Source organism: Strongylocentrotus purpuratus, unplaced genomic scaffold (assembly GCF_000002235.5).
Source record: "Strongylocentrotus purpuratus isolate Spur 01 unplaced genomic scaffold, Spur_5.0 spur5_scaffold_20, whole genome shotgun sequence".
In the NCBI taxonomy this organism is placed as follows: Eukaryota; Metazoa; Echinodermata; class Echinoidea; order Camarodonta; family Strongylocentrotidae; genus Strongylocentrotus; species Strongylocentrotus purpuratus.
In genome coordinates this window covers 50712066-50729366 of record NW_022145606.1, presented here as the reverse complement: position 1 = coordinate 50729366, position 17301 = coordinate 50712066, and the positions used below count along the sequence as shown (strand labels likewise).

Below are 17301 nucleotides of genomic sequence, written 5' to 3'. Positions count from 1 at the left end.
CCACCTTTTTTAGGGAAGTTCTAAATTAGTATTATCTTTCAAATGCAGTTGGAATTGAACTTTTTCACTTTTTGGGCCTGCAAATGGGACATAGTACCTTTAAGGCCACCCAAGGAAAAGAGAAAAAAAAGTGGCCACTGTGAACAGGTGCTACAACATCTCTCTCTCTCTCTCTCTCTCTCTCTCTCCCTCTGGAGGGAAACAAAATGCATGGCTGCTATAGAGAGGTGGCCTTTAAAGACAGGTTCCACACACTTCTCTCTCTCATGAGACAAAATGCATGACCACTATAGAGAGGTGGCCTTTAAAGAGAGGTAGCTGCTAAGACAAGTTTTCCTGCACATGCATATGAAAAGAAGATATGGAATCATTCCTCACCAACATATCATTTTAGGTTGATGTGCGCCCTCTATGTTCATATCTTCATTAGATTGAATGTACATATACTGTACATACATGTATACTGTAGGTCTACTCTCTTGGATGGGTTTACAATATCATGTCAAAACCAAATACAGTGAAACCTGTCTATAAAGATCACCCAAGGGAGACAAGACAAGTGGTCTTCATAGGCAGGTGGTCTTTATGAACAGGGGCCAGTGTCATAAAACTTGTTATCTATAACAACTGCTAAATTTCTATGACAAATTTGCTGTCAGCCATTCAAATGCAATGAATTTAGTAGCTTATAGCAGTAGCTTGTAACTTGTTATTGATCACAAGTTCAGGTTCCTTTAGTACATGTTTTAATGAAATACACATTTTCAAGGGAAACAAAAATTGTGGTCCTTGTAAACAGGTGGTCACTAAAGCAGGTTTGACTGTACTGACAAAATATCTACCTGGTAATACATTCTTTTCAAATCAGAAAATGAAATATGAAAGGTGATAATTACAAATCAAAAAAAAAATAATAATAAAAAAATGCAAATTAAAATGTGAAGTATTCATATTACTGGCAGGACACATAGAGCAATACGATCCCCAAATCATCTATTCTAGTCTCTCATTTTCATCAAATTAACGTCTCACTTGAGATACTTTCTCAAAATATGTATTTCTTTTAATGCAAAAACATGGATGCCAAAGTTACAAGCCCATCTCTGTATATATATCAACTGTTAGCAGAGTAATAACAGGCATATAATGCCCAAAGAGATAAAGTGTTGTACTAAGTGATAAAACACACAAACTATGTATATACAGAATAAAACAGTACAAAGATAGTCTATATTGAGATCAAGATGATACCAGAAAACGAGAGAAAATGGGCAGACCAAATTTTTGACAGGAAAATCTGGTGATTTTTTTTTTTTTTTTAGAGCGATTAAAAAAAAAAATTAAATACATTTTTAGGATCACTGATCAAATTGGCAACTCTCTGATCTCCTTAGCAAACAATGCTCTCCATTTTTGTAAAAGATTCATAAATTGTAGATATCATATCGATGAGATGCTGAATTCCTGAGGGAATTCCTCTCACAGTTCCACTGCAGGGCTATTAGTTGACTTTCAATAACCAAATATGCCTGGAAATTTGCTAATATATTTCAATTTGTTCAAAATAATATTTTAGCAATATGTAGTCCGAAAATGAAGAATGAAATGGGGAAATGGGATGAAATGTTTGGACACCAGTAGCTGCCTTGTTTCTCGGATTTTCTGTTCATCTTGAAATCAACTTGAAATCAGGACCCTGTTTCATCAAACTTGCCTTCAATACAAAATGTTAAATTTCTATGACAAACTTGCTCTCAGCCAATCAAATGCCAGGATTTCAGTAGCTTATAACAGTTATTGTAACATGTTATTGAGAATAAGTTTCATGAAACCGGGCCCAGGATTGACTTCTCCTGTTAGTCATCAAATGGTTGTACAAAGCAAGCTCATTCAAAACACTGAGTAGTCATCTTAAGCCCACCGTCTAATTCAATCTTTTTGTGATCAGATTTTCAAAGAAATCACAGTTGCATTTAAAGCCTGTCTGCACTACTTTTGAATCTAATTGCGCCATCTAACAATGCCTAAGCAGTACCTGTTGGTCCCCCATGATCCCATTTTTCTTATGTTAATTGAGAGATGATTTGATGAGATAACCATCTGTCAATGGCCTTGCTAGGTGGTCTACTCCCTCCTGGCAAAACTCTTGCAGACAGGCTTTAAATCTAAACAAATAGCATCTTTCTAATCGTAGTTCTGAATAATGATATGAACACTAACAATTCAGATTCAAGTCAATTAAAAGATGTTCATACATGAGTATATAGTCGTTCGTGAAGTAGGCAACTTGGCGAACACTGAGCCAACGAATCTTACTTTCCTACACGGACGCACGCATAAAGGGACACTAGCACGCACAGGAGCCTAACACCCGTTGGCTCAGTATGCTGCCCTCTATAGACCCATGCATGAGCAACTTTAAGGATACTAGTTGGCGTAAAAGTTTTAATTAGTGATCCCCCAACTTTGTAATTTTTGTTATACCGGTATTGATGTATTTATTCAGAACCTTGGTTAATAAGATATGCTATTTTTATTAATGCTCTTGTTGAATGCAAATTCATACTAAAGTGGATGCGGTGAGCTCGAAGGTCCGGTTCAAAATTTTGATCATTATACTGTACATGTATTTCAAGTTGCAGTCAATTGGTCCTGTGTTAATTGAGTTCAAAAGTCCATAGGTTGTATTCTAAAAGGTATATTAGCCTTTATGTTAGTGAAAAGCATATTGATTGTCGTAACAACTTCAGTTGGAACAAAACTTGGGGTCAAGTGCTGTCTATAGGGATTATGTTTCATACAACGATTGCCTGTGTAATGTAGTTGTTATATGACAATCAACATACTCTTAGGACAATAAAAGATAAGATCACTTTCAGAATACAACCCAATGTAATATTGCCTGTGAATCACTTTACAATAATCATCAACAAATTCCTTCTATGAAAAATTCTCTTTTTTTTGTAAATCAACTGCCATTTTTGCTACACATTTGTGGCAACCAACAAAATATTCATATATAATAACTTTCAATTGTTTTGAAACTGTGAAATCTACATTGCTTTTAACTCCAGTACATCTATATACATGTAAACAAACAAACTGTTTGATTTTGAATTATAATGTATACAACATTTCATTTTTTATTTTCACAATGTCAAGTCAAATATTTCAGACAAATTTGAATACAATGACCATCGAATCCAATATAGATTATAAATCAACATAGTTTAAAAATACAACAAAAGATCAATTAATATACAGACAAGCTCATATAGAGTGTGCAAAAAGGTTGTAAGTACGAGCAAAACTAAAATAGCGCTCTTTCTTTTCTCCATTGACGCCTATCTCACAGAGTGGACAATCACGCCAGTAACCGCCAAAAGGGCGTAAGAGACAATTTCTCAAACATATGTGTGTCAAATGCAAATAAACATTTCCAACGTAACATTCTAAAACGGTATTGATCCGTTGAAATAAGCCCTTGAGGCACCTAAAACCAGTCAATGTGCGTTCACTTGTTTTAATGGAATGTTATAACACTGTTGTCGGCTAAAGACAAGCTCCTTGCAGACCTACCAACGCTGAACTTACAACCTTTTTGCACTGAGCCTAGAGGGAGGGGAGGAGGGGAGGAGAGGGGTGTGGAGGGGGTAGTGTTGCACCCTCCTTATCTGGCCGAGGGGTGTCTATGGTGCCCGAACGAGAAGGCCAGGTCCTGACACAGACCAACGTCGGTCTCCGGAGGGAAAAGGCAGACCTCGTTCTCCGTGGTGGCGATGACCTTGAAGGTCTGAATGAAGAGACTGGACTTGCGGCCCCTCTCCTTCTTCTCGGAGCTGATGAAGATGTACCTGGCAGAAGAAAGGAGGATACTAAATGAGATAGAGCCCCTTTCTTCTACCCTTGTTCTCTCTCTCTCTCTCTCTCTCTTTCTTTCTTTATCTCTCTCTCTCTTTCTCTCTCTCTCTCTCTCTTTCTCTCTCTCCTCACCCCCTCTCCTTCTTCTCAGAGCTGATGAAGATGTAGCTAGCTGAACAAATTATAAGAAATATATATGTCAAAGTCCCTTTCCTTTACTCTTGCTTGCTCTCTCTCTATCTCTCTACCACCCTCCCCCTCTCTCTCCAGGGGTGATAGTGAGCACCAAAAAAAAAGGAGGATTTGCGGGGAAAAAATGGCATCTAACAACATTCCCCCCTTTCGAGTAAGAAAATTGGGGAAAAAAATAGGACAAAATATGGAGAAATAGAGAAAATAAGAGGGAAATCGGGAAAATCAGGATAAGAAAGGGAAGAAAAAAAATCGGTAAAAAAAATTTAAGAAAAAAAAAAAATCTGGATTTTTTTTTTTTTTCGGGAAGAAAAAAAAAATCGGGAAAAATAAAAATATATCGGGAAACCCGATTTAAATCGGGCTTTTATCAGGCCTGTCTCTTTCTCTTTTGTTCCCCCTCCCTGCCTCCCCACCCCCTCTTCCTTTTTTTCTCTCACTTGTGTTCTCTCTCTCTCTCTCTTTCTTTATCTCTTTCTCTCTCTTTCTTTATCTCTTTCTCTCTCTTTCTCTCCCTCTCCTTTTCACAAATTTCTTGTCACAAAACAAAAGAGAATGAAAAGGTCATTTCATTAAGGCGAGGCGTCAAAAATATCGATACCAGCAGGCTGCCGCCTCACGTATTGGCGCATCGAGGCTGCAATTACGGCCGAAGCCTGGCTGGGGCAATTATTTTTCACTTATTAGCCCAGCCGGCTTGCGCCAGGCTGGGATCTGAGGCTCGGTTTCCATTCAAAAGGCGGCAGCCGGCGCATGCTTTTGTTCGGAGACCATTATGATGACATCATGAGTTAATTGAGGGTCCTACCGCCAGCGGTAGCCGGCTGAGCTAATTTAAAACATGCAGCCAGGACGCACAAGTGCAGTTAGCTGCCGCTGGCTGGTATATTTATTTTTGACGCCTCGCCTAAACAAGAAAAGGTTTGAGATATTTCCTCATTCTCTCTCTCCTTCTAAACACTGAAGATAAATGAGACATAGAATGGCAAGAAGGAAATTTGAAGAACCTAAAATCAGTCAATTTATGATCAACATGTATCAAAGGGGTCGATTGAAAGAAGATATTAGCCGCTTCTCTACTCTTAAAGGTAGGTCCCCAGACATAAATAATCATATCTGATTGATACACCTCTGTAAAAACTCAATTACAAAGCCGTTCCCCTCCATTTATATGCAAGATTGGAAATTAAAAACAAAAACAAAGATAAATTAACAAAAATGTATGCTTACTTGTCCAAGAATGTGTCGTGCCATTCAATAAACCTCATCTCTCTACGGAACTAGAAAAATAAAAGAGACAGAATTAAACGAGGAATAAGATATTTCATTATTCAGCTTTCCTTAGTGGTACATCATGTTTGAATCTATTTCAAATGTTGGAAACATTAAACAAAATATCCACCACAATTAAATGTTTTTTCACTTTTAACTTGTTGATGTAATCCCAATCGCAGCTCCTTGCCAAGTTTGTGTGGTCCCATATATATATATATATATATACAATCAAATTGGGTATGCCCGTTTAAATAAAACAATGCATGGGTCCTATGATAGCTAGTAGGACCCAGCAGGCTAGGGGGGGGGGGGGGGGGCTGCATCATGCTGATAACAGGAAGTGCAGCCTCTCTGAGCGTACATAGTTTGGTTTGCAGTGAGTACAACAGATACCGCAGTAGTCTGTTCCATATTTGAACTGTCCTTTGCAAAAAAAATGTATGTTGGTGTTTGATTTTGAGTTGATCTTGCACCTTAAAAACCTTCCATATTAAAATATAACGTGTTATTATCAAAAGACATTACTGAATTCTTTGACTACTTCTATTTCTTAGGCTATGTCCGATTTTAAAACATTCCAAACTTATACAACTCACAAACAAACTTGCAAGAGTTCTTCAGATTGAGAAGTTTAGGAACTCTCTAGTTTTAGATTTTGTGTTTCTGTTATCAAACTAATAACTAAGTCCTTTTAACTTCCAACACCCCAAGAATAAAGTGGCAAAAGTTACGCTTCAGAGACAATTCATGATCCCCCAACATTCCAGAACTAAACACCCCCCAAAAACCTGGACAAAGTTCAATTAAATGAAAATTTCAGGGCATGCATGCTGACTTTGAATACCAGGTGCTATGCCAGGCCTTATCCAGACAACTACCCCCTGGACATCCATCCCCCGGATAACCACCCCCAGTCAACTACCCCCTAAGACAACTAACCCCTAGGACAACTACCCTCTAGGACAACTACCCTATAGGAAAACTACCCCCCGGATAATCACCCCCAGTCAACTACCCCCTAGAACAACTAACCCCTATGACAACTACCCTCTAGGACAACTACCCCTGGATAACCACCCCCAGTCAACTACCCCCTTGGAACAACTACCCCCTAGGGCAACCACCCTCTAGGACAACTACCCCCTTGGAACAACTACCCCCTAGGGCAACCACCCTCTAGGACAACTACCCCCTTGGAACAACTACCCCCTAGGGCAACCACCCTCTAGGACAACTACCCCTCGGGACAACTACCCCCCTGACAACTACCCCCCAAGGACAACTACCCCTAGAGCAACCACCCTCTAAGACAACTACCCCTCGGGACAACTACCCCCCGGACAAGTACCCCCAGACAACTTCCCCCTTGGATAGTTGTCCTAGGGGTAGTTGACTGAGGGTAGTTATCTGGGGTGGATGTCCAGGGGGTAGATGTCCTAGAACCATGCCAGGCAGGCATACCTCTCGCTTTGAATGATCCAGCCTCTCCATATCTTTTGTGATTGTTGTGCTGCTCAGATCAACGCAGAATGATTCAGCCGTGGGCGCCGTCTTGTCGATGTGTTTGCTTAGAGTGTGTAGTGCTGCATCCTACAAGATCAAGTCAGCAGTTAATGTTATAGATATACAAATATTAACGGCAATCTGTACTAGTGTACAGAAGAGATTAGACCACCCTTCAAGGTCACTGGACAAGTGATCAAATCTCATCAAATCAGCTCTCAATTAACATAATACATGTAAGAAAAAGAGGATCATGGGGGACCAATGATCACCGATTAGGTATTGTTTGTTATATAGAGGGTGCAAGTGGCTATACGTAGTACAGTTGGCCTTTAAATATTAATGTTTAGCAGAGCTGCCAACCTTGTGCAACCAAAAAATGAGCCATGATGGCACAAAAAAATAATTCATTAAAACGAAACTTACAACCACGCACGACACGCTTCCAATGCAGAAATGTCTATTCTTATGCTGTTATTCCTATACTAGGACCTCTAGTTTATTGACAAGTAGTTAATTTTTTTGTTTTTCTGTTGGTATTATCAGTGTTTCCTTCTTTTTTTTGGAGAATATATGTTTTAACCTTTTCTAATAAAGTAGTTGTGGTTAGCAGTTTTGGGTTAGGATGATAAAAGTATTGAGCACTTTGATTGCTTTCTTTTCTTCTCGGCACAGTCCCTCATTTGCTACACATGCAATTTTGAAGAAAACTAGATGGAATTTTGACTGCGCGCAGTCGAAAATGATGCCTCCGCCATAGAGCAATTTAAACAAGTTTGGAGTTTAAATCTCCAGTGGTTCTTGAGATATCATGATAACAATCTCAATGTATGGAATTTCATAAGTTGACCTCTGTGACCCTTGACCTTTGACTTACGTGCTCCAAAATCTAATCAGATTGTCTTCCTATGGTGATACATACTATCATTAAGTTTGAAGTGAAAATTCTCCAGTGGTTCTTGAGATATCGCGATAACGATCTCAATGTATGGAATTTCATAAGTTGACCTCTGTGACCCTTGACCTTTGACCTACGTGCTCCAAAATCTAATCAGATTGTCTTCCTATGGTAATACACACTATCATTAAGTTTGAAGTTTAAATCTCCAGTGGTTCTTGAGATATTATGATAACAATCTCAATGTATGGAATTTCATAAGTTGACCTCTGTGACCCTTGACCTTTGACCTACGTGCTCCAAAATCTAATCAGATCGTCTTCCTATGGTGATACATACTATCCTTAAGTTTGAAGTTTTTACATCTCCAGTGGTTCTTGAGATATCATGATAACAATCTCAATGTATGGAATTTCATAAGTTGACCTCTATGACCCTTGACCTTTGACCTACGTGCTCCAAAATGTAATCAGATTGTTTTCCTATAGTGATACACACTATCACTAAGTTTGAAGTTTAAATCTCCAGTGGTTCTTGAGATATCATGATAACAATCTCAATGTATGGAATTTCATAAGTTGACCTCTGTGACCCTTGACCTTTGACATACGTGCTCCAAAATCTAATCAGATCGTCTTCCTATGGTGATACATACTATCCTTAAGTTTGAAGTTTAAATCTCAAATGGTTCTTGAGATATCGCGCTAACAAACTCAATACAAGGAATTTCATAAGTTGACCTCTGTGACCTGTGACCTTTGACCTACGTACTCCAAAATGTAATCAGATCGTCTTCCTATGGTGATAAATACTATTCCCGAGTCTTAAGTTTAAATCTTGAATGGTTCTTGAGATATTGTGATAACGGTCAAACGGGACGGACGGACGGACGTACGGACGGACGGACGTACGGTACGACGTACGGACGGACGTACGGACGGACAACCCGAAAACATGATGCCTCCGGCACCACCTTCGGTGGCGGAGGCATAAAAAAGAAGACACCAATTGACGGAAGGATCGCTTTGTGCAACTCAATGGCTTTGCAAAAGTTTCATTTTATAAGAATTCTATACTCTATCCATCTGCAATACAGTTCATTTCGTTATTTGTCTGTTTGCTAGTTTGTTTGTTTATTTGTTTGTATCTCTCTTTGTTCTTTTGTTTTCTTAAAAGAGAGATATACTTACCGCCGACATATCAGGTTTTGGCAGTATGTCCTTAAGGTGAATAAGTTCCATATGGTATCTCTGCATATCTATTGCCGAGTAGTCGTAGCCATCTACAAAACAAAAGAAAAGCAATAAATAATATTAGAAAGCATTGCAATTAAATTTGAAGAAAAAAAACCAAGTATTGAAGATACTAGAATGGAATTGGTCTCTCAGGGGATGTACAAAAAGGAAAAAATGTTAGGCGAGGCGTCAAAAATATCGATACCAGCAGGCTGCCGCCTCACGTATTGGCGCATCGAGGCTGCAATTACAGCCGAAGCCTGGCTGGGGCAATTATTTTTCACTTATTAGCCCACCCGGCTTGCGCCAGGCTGGGATCTGAGGCTCGGTTTCCATTCGAAAGGCGGCAGCCGGCGAATGCTTTTGAATGCCATTTCCTACCGCCAGCGGTAGCCGGCTGAGCTATTGCAGCCAGGACGCACAAGTGCAGTTAGCTGCCGCTGGCTGGTATATTTATTTTTGACGCCTCGCCTTAAAGATCATAATTTTAAGGTGTTTTTCCTCAAATTTGGTTCAAGACTTTTGAAGGGCATAAATCCCCTACCCTAGTATGAATCCAATTCTTAGATATAACTTAAGTTTACAATGTAAGTAACTTTTTTTCTTCAACAATGAACTATCCGAAAAAATCTGTAAGTTCTGTAGATTTCTGACGTTCCTCAGTGGCCTGCCATAGTTAAGTCCAACCTAAAGTTGATCTTAGTCTTTGTGAAACACGCCCCTGGCCTCTTAAAGATGAAGTTGAGTTCTGGTCATGCGATTGCATTGTGAGAGAAACGGTGTGGAATCGAACAGAAAAGGTTGATCATCTAGCATATACGAATTTGTGTGTATTGCAAGGTTCTGGAATCATCAAAATTATAAGAAATTTGGCCAAGTCTTGGTAAAGTTACAAACACTGTTCACAGAAAGATGTATATGGGACTACACGAACATGTGGCGTAAGAATTCTACCCCCGAGTTTTACGATGTAACATGACATATTTAGAATATGAAGGCATTTAGGGGAGCCTTCCAAAGTTGCGACTGTGCCGCGACGCGTCGGGGCGCAGAGCAGGATATGAGAACAAAGGAGGCGCCTTATTGCGCCCATTTGCGCCTTTTTGCGTCGGATACGAGAGGACTTCAGATGGTTCCCAGCTCATTAAAATCTGGCTATTGTTTGGAGTCTCATTGTTACGAAATTACCCCGCCGGGGCGCGCCCCGGTGAAGCACTTGACACTTGTGAATGGAACTTTGGGAGCTTAAACTTTGAATAGCTTTCGCGCCCTTTCGCGCCCGGTCCGGCGCATTAGTTATTCATGTATAGTGCCTGCTTGTGTGTCGCTCTCGTCTTGCGAGATTTGACTCTGAAAAGCATTACTTTGGCTACTGATTTGTTTTAATATTATTTTACGTACATGACATTGGTTACAATGTTTGTTCTGATTGTTTATTTTCCTCTCGAAATCGGAGTTCTTTAGGCGTTAACGTTGGCATGATTGTTCATTTTTTCATCTCCTCCTGTTCTGTTCATGATTGTGTTCAATATACTGTATCAATTTTAATACAAATTGATTTGTTCACGAAAAAAACAAATTTATTTTTATACTAACCCCACTCTCTCTGACATTGTTTTCCTCGTGCATGTTTTGACACTTTAATTGTAATTTTATATTTCCTTATAGCGATGTTATCGCATGTTTCGATTTTCTTGTTTTTTTTAAAACAATTTTTGTTGCATCTTGTAAACAGTTCTGTCGTATGATCATTATAAATCATATAATTATATCATCAGTCTATTATTTCAATACATAGATCCTTTGAATCTTCTTAAAATTAGAGAACGTATTTTAAAATCCGTGATGTTGAAAATGATACTTAATCAAGAATGTCGTAGTTTCTCCTTGAATTTGATTTAAAAAGCGTTTTATCTGTATTACGATTTTTGTTTATGCATTATGATATCCGTATTGTCGGGAACATCATCAATATGTTTCGTTAGAAGGAAGACGCTCATTTTCAGAATGTTCTTTCTTTGCAAAACACTAATGTTACGAACAAAATTAAATACACTGTACCCGTATCATCGGGGATATCGCAAAACTCCCAGGGAGATTATCAATTGCAAATCAACATAGTAAATTATGCCTAAATCGTAAGAATAGAACATGCATACAAAAAGAAGAGCGTTACCAGGAAATAATGTTTGAAATTTCACCTCGAACATATCTCAAGAAGAAATTAGTTTATCATTCTGTTCCAAAGAATTTTAACGAATATTTCTTTACGAAGAAGGGGGGGGGGGGGGGGGTTACAGCCGCGGCCAGTTTTAGATCTAGGTCATTGTTGAGAAGAACTGAAATACGTATATATTGTGCTTAATTGGGGCCACGTGGTATCGAAAGAGCGTAGTGCGTTCTAAAACAAATAATACAAGCCATGGCAATTCGTTCAATTGCTTCTCGTAACAGAACTGTCTCACTAGCTGTCTAAATAATGATCCATCATGCGCGTGTTGGTATCAAGTAGTAGACGGAATTTATAATGATTGCGTTGTTTTGGGCCATTTTTTCTTTAGGGGGTGGGGGGGGGGGGGGGCTAGCCCTTATTCTTCTTCTACTGGGTCATCACGAAACACAAATAGTGTTTAAATTTTCCGCAATCCCTTTAGCAGGCGCGGATCCAGGATTTCTTAGGGGAGGGCGCCCAATTTTTTTTTTTGCTCTTGAAAATGTGAAAATCGCGCCGGCCGAAAAGTCGCTCAGTGGGGGGGGGGGGGGGGGGGGGGGGGGTAGTGAGCACATTTTTTTTGTTGGCCCTCGAAAATTTTAAAATTTGCACCCCCCCCCCCCCCCCCCTTGAGCGCCAGAGGGGGGGGGGGGGCAAACCCCAGAAAAAAAATACCCCCCCCCCCCCCCATGGATCCGCCACTGCCCTTCAGCGCCGAGGGTAGAAAAGCCTAAAGAAAAGTCAGCTGGACAATAGTAATTTAATGTTGGTCGAACAATCAGGGAGAAATACTTGGCACACATGTACACAATATTAGCCCCCGTCTTCAATATAACCAGGAAATCCCGATATAACTATTTAAGCACATGCTCACAATATGAATTTCAAATCTGGCTATTGTTTGGAGACTTATTGTTATAAAGGGGTACTTTTCACGCACCAAAGTCCGGCTCGTCTAGTACACAAAAGTCCGGCCCGTATTGACTTTACACACCGGACTTAGGGGGCTGTTTTCAAAAGGAGGGAACATGCATATGGGCATTTCCATGTTAAGTGGGTACTTCTGTGATGTAAATATGGTCAAAATTGTTTTCACCCCTAGAGCAATCAAATTTCTCCCTTTGCTTGTCCAATATCTATATTCTATATTTTTATGAGGGAAAAGATAAGTGTGATTTCATGTTAACTTTGCAGAGGTCGTAAAGTAGGACATGTATTGGGGGGAACGTATGTAACATTGGACAGAAATTTGTAACTTAAATTACCTCTGATTTATTATTTGCTCAATATATAAATGCAATGTTCATTCATGTGAGTTAAGTATCAATAAAACATCAATTTAACAATCATCTCAGATTTTGCTTCTTTTTTTAATTTTTTTTTATAGCTTTTTTTGTGAATCAGAAAAACAAATATTTAAGGAATGTTTGCAATGTATCATGTATTATTGAATGAATAAATCTTTCACACATGTTTTAATGGTGCGTACTCTATTAATTTGGTGTCACTGTGTACTGGATGTTGATGCTATGTTCATATATTCCAGGATAAAATAAAATCTAGAAGTTATAATTGTTGATGCATGTTGGAACCAATTAATAAGAATAGGGAACGTATGTAACGGTTGGACAGAACAGGCATCTAAACGTTTGTTTGAATTCTGTTTTGGGACACATATTTCATAATCAATATATTCATAAGCGTTGCATAGGTTAAAATGTTTCATTGTATTGATCATTTTAAATTGTTTTGTGTTTAGGTCATTGTAAATTCATTTTGTTTCAAATCACTGCCTGGCCAATGTTACATGTGTTCCGTATCAGAACTTCAAAAGCTGCAGATTTATGGAGAATAAGTGAAATGTGAATGGTCTTTAATTATTAAGTATAATGAAATCAATGAATTTGCCAACTGATATACGGTTTGTAAATCTGTAAAATAGATTAATTGATAGTTTTGAAATCTTATCTCACCTCTCATTAATCTTTTGACCAACTGCAAATAATAACAGACTGTTAAACAATAATATTGAGCATGCATTTCACTACATGTAAGCATTAGCTTGTAATCAATTCCCATCAAGACTGGGAAAGTAGTTGACACAATATAGAATAAAAGGCAAACACTATTCATTGATATTTCACAAACATCATGTCGTTAATTACAAATTGTCTATACAGGATTTGTATGCTTTTATTCTAGAGTTCTTTTATCTGCTAACTACAATGTGTATGATATTTACCTTTTATATTTCTTAATTTTTCATAAATGCTCTATTTAATTCTATTTTTGCTCAAAATTATGATCATTCATTTCAAGTAAGTTCAAATCAAATACATGTATTTATAACAATCATTTTGATGTAATTCAGATCTGAAATTCAAAAAAGATTTGACACTGCATACTCAATGGGTTATTTTGCATATTATAATGCATCAATTCAATTGAGCATTCATTAAATATTTTCAGTAAATAATTGTGTCTTTGTGCCAATTTTCCATGAATTTTATTTGTTTTCATAACACACAAGTCTATTGAGGTGATTAAAACCTTACTGAAGTACAACGTGAGAACAATAAATTAGCACGATCCAGCCATTTAATCATGTCTCCTTTTTAACATCAATACACGCAGTTCTAGGTTTTCCTCTTACACGAGAGTCAGAGAATATTGTAAGGATTTTAAAACCGATGGTTTGGGACGATATCGGGTGTGCTGGACTTTACACAAGTTCTCTGAAGAAGTTGGAATGACTCGATTCATTATTAACCAATCTATGAGTAATAAGACATTCATAAATTGTATGGAACAAGTCATGATTCTGGGGAGAGTTCTGCAAAGGTGAAAAATTGTAATCTAGTGCTGCTGATGTCTTCCCGAAGGACAGGGTTAGGCATTTTCTTCACTATCTGTTTTCTACATTCCCGAGACACATCCTCACGTGCTGGCCATATAAATAGCCCCGGATGAGACTCCGACTCGGCCATGTACTTGATGACAAGATCTTCTCCCACAACATCTTTCACCTGAAATCAAAAGAATTAAAGATGAAAAAAATCATGAGTTTAAAATCCATTGTGCTAATTCAAATTTAAATGTATTTGTATTTTTTTTTCTTTTTTGACTTGTTAAGATTTTCTCACGTTAATAGTAATCATGCACATTTTCACTCCAAACAGATAGATATTTCCTGGTTTTGAAACATGAAGGCATTAAATGATTAACAGAAGGATTGTAAAATATCAATGCAATGATATGACTCAGGTAATGTAGATGCAATATTTTGTATAATTTAGTGTAGGCTCAATAATGAAATAATTCTTGTGTATAAAATGTCATCCATTGAAAAGTAAAATAATTTTTTTTTTTAATGCGACCTTTTGAAGAAAACACAATTTATTGAAGATAACCAACATTAATTAATCAAGCAAGCTGTTGGTAAGTATAAATTTGTTTTTTTGTTTTTCCTGATTTAGGCAACTGCAGTTGCTTTTTTTGCGTGAGCTAAATTGGGTTGCGGTTGCACCTATTGAAAATGCGAGATCGGCGAGAGTTACCAGTGTTGCATACATGAAAAGCTACATATGGGACTGTAATGTAATAATATCACTACACGTTAAAATTTAGCACTAGCAGACCAGAAGAGGAAAATATAATCGTACACCACTAAAGTTACACATGACTCATTTTCGGAAACATATTATGATCTTTTACTGTATTTCAAAAAGATTTTGAATAACAAATACGTACCATTCCACGATTTTCAAAGCCTAATCTAATTACGATCGGATGTCGTCTGCTGCTCACGTCCGACACGTACGTAAATAGGACAGAAAACATGTTCTGTCATACGTGCGTACGTGTCGTTCTAACTACCAGCAACCGTGAACGTACGCACAAACTGGACAGAAGTTATAGAGCTGTACACGGCCCCGCGATTGTAGAAGTCAGCGCATGGATTGCAAGTACAATCAAACGTTGCAGTGCCTTGGTTCACTTGACTGATACGTGGATTATCCATGCGTCATATTCGCGGACGCCACGGTCCGGTTTTTTAGTTGTTACGTACGTTCGTGAGTTGGACCGAATATTGCACTCCAAATTTTGAATAGATTTTATCTCTATTTGCGTTTATTTTGACGATTTTTTTCTTGGTCTACATTTCAACCTTCATCAAAAGAGTTGCAAAGCACATAAAACTGTTGGGTGACACAACTAATAATTGTGGGAAAATTCACTCTGAACGTACGTAACACAGGTGGACAGAATCTCTCATTCAGCCAATGTAATTTTCAACTCTCTCACTCTCCCTCTTTAAAGCTCAATCGCCGTAACTATGATCAATGCCGTAATCCACCCGCATCAAAATCTCTTTTCAAAACATGAAACATCAATTTCTTTTTAGAATTTTTATTTGCATCACCCTCAAAATCACACCACTCAACATTTACTGATTGTACTTTGGAATTTTTAATAATAATCATTAAAGAAAAGAGGACAACACAACCAAATGACATTATTAGTGCATGGAATTGTCTTTTTTATTTCTTTATACCATCAACAATGAAAATAAAAACACAGAAAGCCACAGGATATTTATTTAATTTTTCTGTAAGCGCTTTATTCTTTCACACACAGAAGTACCCTATTACCGTGGAAATGCCCATATGCGTACCCTACATAACACTCAGTAGGGGGGGGCGGTGCGCTTAACGGCGAAGCGCTCTTTGTGAATTGTGAATTTGTGAATGGGAGCTTAACTTTGAAAGCTTTCGCGCCCGTTCCAACGCATTAGTTATTCATGTAATCCCCGCGTGTGTGTCCGCTCTCGTCTTGAAAGATTTGACTCTAAAATTTTCACTTTGGCTACTGATTTGTTTCATTATTATTTTACGTACATGACATTGATTTAGATTCTTATTCTGATTGTAAATTTCCCTCCCAACATCGAAGTGTTTTAGGCATTGACGTTGGCATGATTGTTCATTTCTGTTCATCAATGTGTTCAATACTTCAATTATATTAATTTGTTCACGAACAAAACAGAAACGATATGTATAATTGTATTCTTTCTGTACGTTTTGGCACATTATTGTTTCATATTGCATTATTTTGTTCTGTCATCCGATCAAAATAGGTCATATATCTATATCATCAATCTGTTCATTCTCATGCAAGATCGCTTTAAAGAATAGAAACGTAGGTTCTCTAAATCTTCGCAAAATCAGCTATTGTATTTTAACACCGTGATTTCAAAATGATACTTATAATCAAAGACATTGTAAGATTCTGCTTGAAATAAGATTATAGGGCGTTTATAAATATGTCATACGAAACGAACAAACATCTGCAATTAAAGATATTACAGAAATGATAATCGTATTGTAGGGAGCCTGCATTATCAAAACGTTTCGGTATAGATGAAAGACGCTCTTTTTCGAAATGCACTCACCAAAATTCTGCTCGAATCATAAGGAACACTGTCTCCCTGCAAAATTATAAAACTAATTTTACGAAAAAAAAACGAATATCTGCATTATCGGGGAAATCGATATACTCCCAGAGAGATTATTATTTGCAAATAAACATTGTAAATTATGTTTGAATCGTATGGGACCTTGAAGAAAGAAGGAGTGTTTATCGGACACGATATTCGTTATTTTCACCTCGAACCATTCGAAATCGCCTATATAAATGTTCCAAACATGAAATTTGATTGAATATTTCTTCGCGAAGAAACTGTATTGGTGGTGGCATTTGACGTAACAATTTGTTGTCATCAATTGCTCGTGAGGTTTTGACGTTTCATATTTGTTAGCTAGCGCTAGTAAAGTCTCTTGTTTTAACGTGCACTGCATTGGTGCACTGTATTTAGTTATAAGGCCTGAACACGTCATGTTCACATCGGGTGTTATATAGCATACGGATATTATAGTACATGTAACTTTTACAAGGACATTGTTATTGCAACGCAATGACAAAAGACAGCTCTTTGAGCAGCTAATAGTTGGTGCGCCCATTGTTCCGCTCATAGGCGGCTATCACCTATTACCGGGCATTATTTGTTATTGCATCATTAGTTTTCTATTTATTTATTTAGTTTTGGGGAGGGGGATATCGTATTA

The 17301-nt window shown here is 37.8% G+C and overlaps 1 protein-coding gene and 1 long non-coding RNA gene across 2 annotated transcripts in view; both read right to left on the bottom strand.

Annotated features, from left to right (window-relative positions):
• Positions 1-733: 733 nt before the first annotated feature.
• LOC578230 overlaps positions 734-17301 on the bottom strand; it is a 29783-nt gene continuing 13215 nt past the window's right edge. The window contains exons 6-9 of the mRNA XM_030994045.1: positions 8920-9011; positions 6790-6918; positions 5284-5333; positions 734-3854 (exon numbers count right to left, since the gene is read on the bottom strand). Of these exons, the coding sequence (XP_030849905.1) occupies positions 3671-3854; positions 5284-5333; positions 6790-6918; positions 8920-9011 (455 nt within the window). The 3' untranslated portion in view covers positions 734-3670. The remainder of the gene's footprint in view (positions 3855-5283; positions 5334-6789; positions 6919-8919; positions 9012-17301) is intronic.
• Positions 13532-15841, bottom strand: LOC115927534. The gene is made up of 2 exons (XR_004065709.1): positions 14927-15841; positions 13532-14202 (listed from the first exon to the last, which is right to left on the bottom strand). It is a non-coding gene; the product is annotated as an uncharacterized LOC115927534 (long non-coding RNA).